The sequence below is a fragment of the Fulmarus glacialis genome, unplaced genomic scaffold (genome assembly GCF_000690835.1).
Source record: "Fulmarus glacialis isolate BGI_N327 unplaced genomic scaffold, ASM69083v1 scaffold23380, whole genome shotgun sequence".
Lineage (NCBI taxonomy): Eukaryota > Metazoa > Chordata > Aves > Procellariiformes > Procellariidae > Fulmarus > Fulmarus glacialis.
The window spans coordinates 1,504-3,498 of record NW_009186092.1 but is presented as its reverse complement, the minus strand read 5'-3'; the positions used below and the strand labels follow the sequence as shown (position 1 = coordinate 3,498).

The 1,995-nt window shown below is 59.5% G+C and overlaps 1 protein-coding gene across 1 annotated transcript; it reads right to left on the bottom strand.

Moving 5' to 3' along the window:
* Window positions 1-7: 7 nt before the first annotated feature.
* Window positions 8-1,995, bottom strand: AMER1 (APC membrane recruitment protein 1; the record flags this gene model as incomplete). Its single annotated transcript, XM_009586838.1, is given in 2 exon segments — window positions 8-1,365; window positions 1,368-1,995. Coding segments are annotated over 2 exon segments (1,986 nt in total), but the record flags the coding sequence as incomplete, so codon positions are not given.

Below are 1,995 nucleotides of genomic sequence, written 5' to 3'. Positions count from 1 at the left end.
CCGCTCCGCCGCCACGCTCGTGCTCGGGGAGTCTGTAGCCGGGGAACATCCCTGCTTTGGCTGGGGCTACGCCGCCGTGGATGGAGCCCCCAAACAACCCACAATCCGGGTCCGAATCAAACCCCGGGTTGTTCTTTGTGAGCTGAATAAGGCAACTTCCTTGGGCTTTTTGGCTGTTGTAACAGTTTTCCGGACACAGAGTCCCTGGAAAATCCCTCCACTCTGGATTTTCAGCTCTAGCCACCGAAACCCCACTATTCACACCCCTGTTTGGGGCGTGCGAGGCCACCTGCTCACTACCAAGGCCACTCTGATTCTTGCCAATCGAGCTGGCTGCTCTAGTTTTACATTCAACGCACTGCTTTTCCCGAGGACACTTCTCCTTGCTGGGAACATCAAGTCGTTTCAAGACCGGTTCCCTCTGCAGCTCCCAGTACAGCAGCTCTTTCTGAATGGCCGCTAGCCGCTCTTCTTCTGTTTCCATCACCCCTCTTTTCTGATCCATCATCTGGTTCAGGCTCTTCTCAGCAGGGGGGCAGATGTCCAAGAAGTAGCTGAAGATCCCCGGACGTGAGACTTTGCCCTCAAACAGGGATTCCTCTCCGTGCGGGGGACTCATCAGCGCGTCATCAGGCTCGTAAAACTCATAAAGTGCATCACCGCTGTAACTGTCTCTGGGAAGACGGTCCTTCTTGATCTCACCAAGCCCATCTCCGGCTTCGTCCTCCGGCCCCGGCGTGGTGGAGTCGTAATAACCCTCGTCGCTATTAGGGGCGGACTCTTGCTGGTCACTCTGTGGCGTCAGCAGGTCAACGCCGTCCATCGCGTCCCCCATGTAGGGGTGGGCTTCCGCCTCGTGCGAGGCATGTGTCTCCAAACTGCTACTCGACACCTGAGCTCCGTAGCTCCTGTCCCCTGCCACGTTGCTGTTCCATATCTGGTGGAGGTACTCCTCCGCCTCCTCAGGTATGGCCATCTCCTCCCCACCGCCCTGGTAGGTGACCAGGCAGGAGCTCCGTTTAGCAGCATCTCTGCTGCGCTCCACAGAGATGGTGCTCTCAGCGATGTCGGGCTCAGCGATGTCGTCTCCGCACCCCGTCAGGGAATCGAAGCTCTTCAGGGATGTGACGTCTCCTAAGATGAGGCTTAGCAGGTCCCCAGAGTGTAGGCAGGGAGAGTCGTTGTCCATGAAGTCCGGATGAAAGGCCAGCAGCAGATTGCCATGGTCAAACTCTGCGCAGACAACAGCATCGGCCTCTGATTTCGTGTCCAGAACGTCCCCTTTCCCCGGCATTGCCACCGCGTCGCCCTCAGAGCTGCCTTCATCAGCCGCGAGACAGCCGGGCTCGGAAGCCTCGCCACAGAGTGGTGGCCCTCCGAGCCCCCGGGGACGGCTGCGGCAAGAGGGACGGGTCCCTGTCCCCTTGCCTCCGCCGCCCCTCGGCTCTCCACTCCCAAACCAGGAGCCTTGCCAGCCTCCTCCGACTCCCCAGTCCACTCGGGGAGCTCTGCTTTCTCACACTCGGCAACCTTGCTCTTCCGGTGACGCCGGATGCTGTTAAAAAACCCTTTCAGGCCTTTTTTAGGTCTGGGAAAGGAGGACTTATCTCCATTGGGCTTTTTCTCACAGCCCTCGATACTCCCGGGCGGAGAGCTGTCCTGCTGGCCGAAATCAAACTTGGCGCTGGCGTCTACGGCCAAGTGAGCGCTTTGGGAGCTCGGCAAAGGGCAAGGACGCGAGTCCCTGCTCCCCTCCGAAGGGCTTTCCAGCTGCGCCCCGCCGCCCTTGTCGTATGCAGCGCCGCTGAGCCCGTCGTGGGTCTTACATTTACTGAGGCCCTTTTTAGACGCTACCTTCCCCTGGCCTTTGCTTCTGCCTCCAAAGAAACTGGGCAGCGTACAGATGCTCCTTTTCCCTCCGAACAGTTTGAAAGCCGTTTTCTTCAGCTTGCCGGGGGGCGGCTGGGGCCGCTGGGGGTCCGCCGCCCCGGCAAA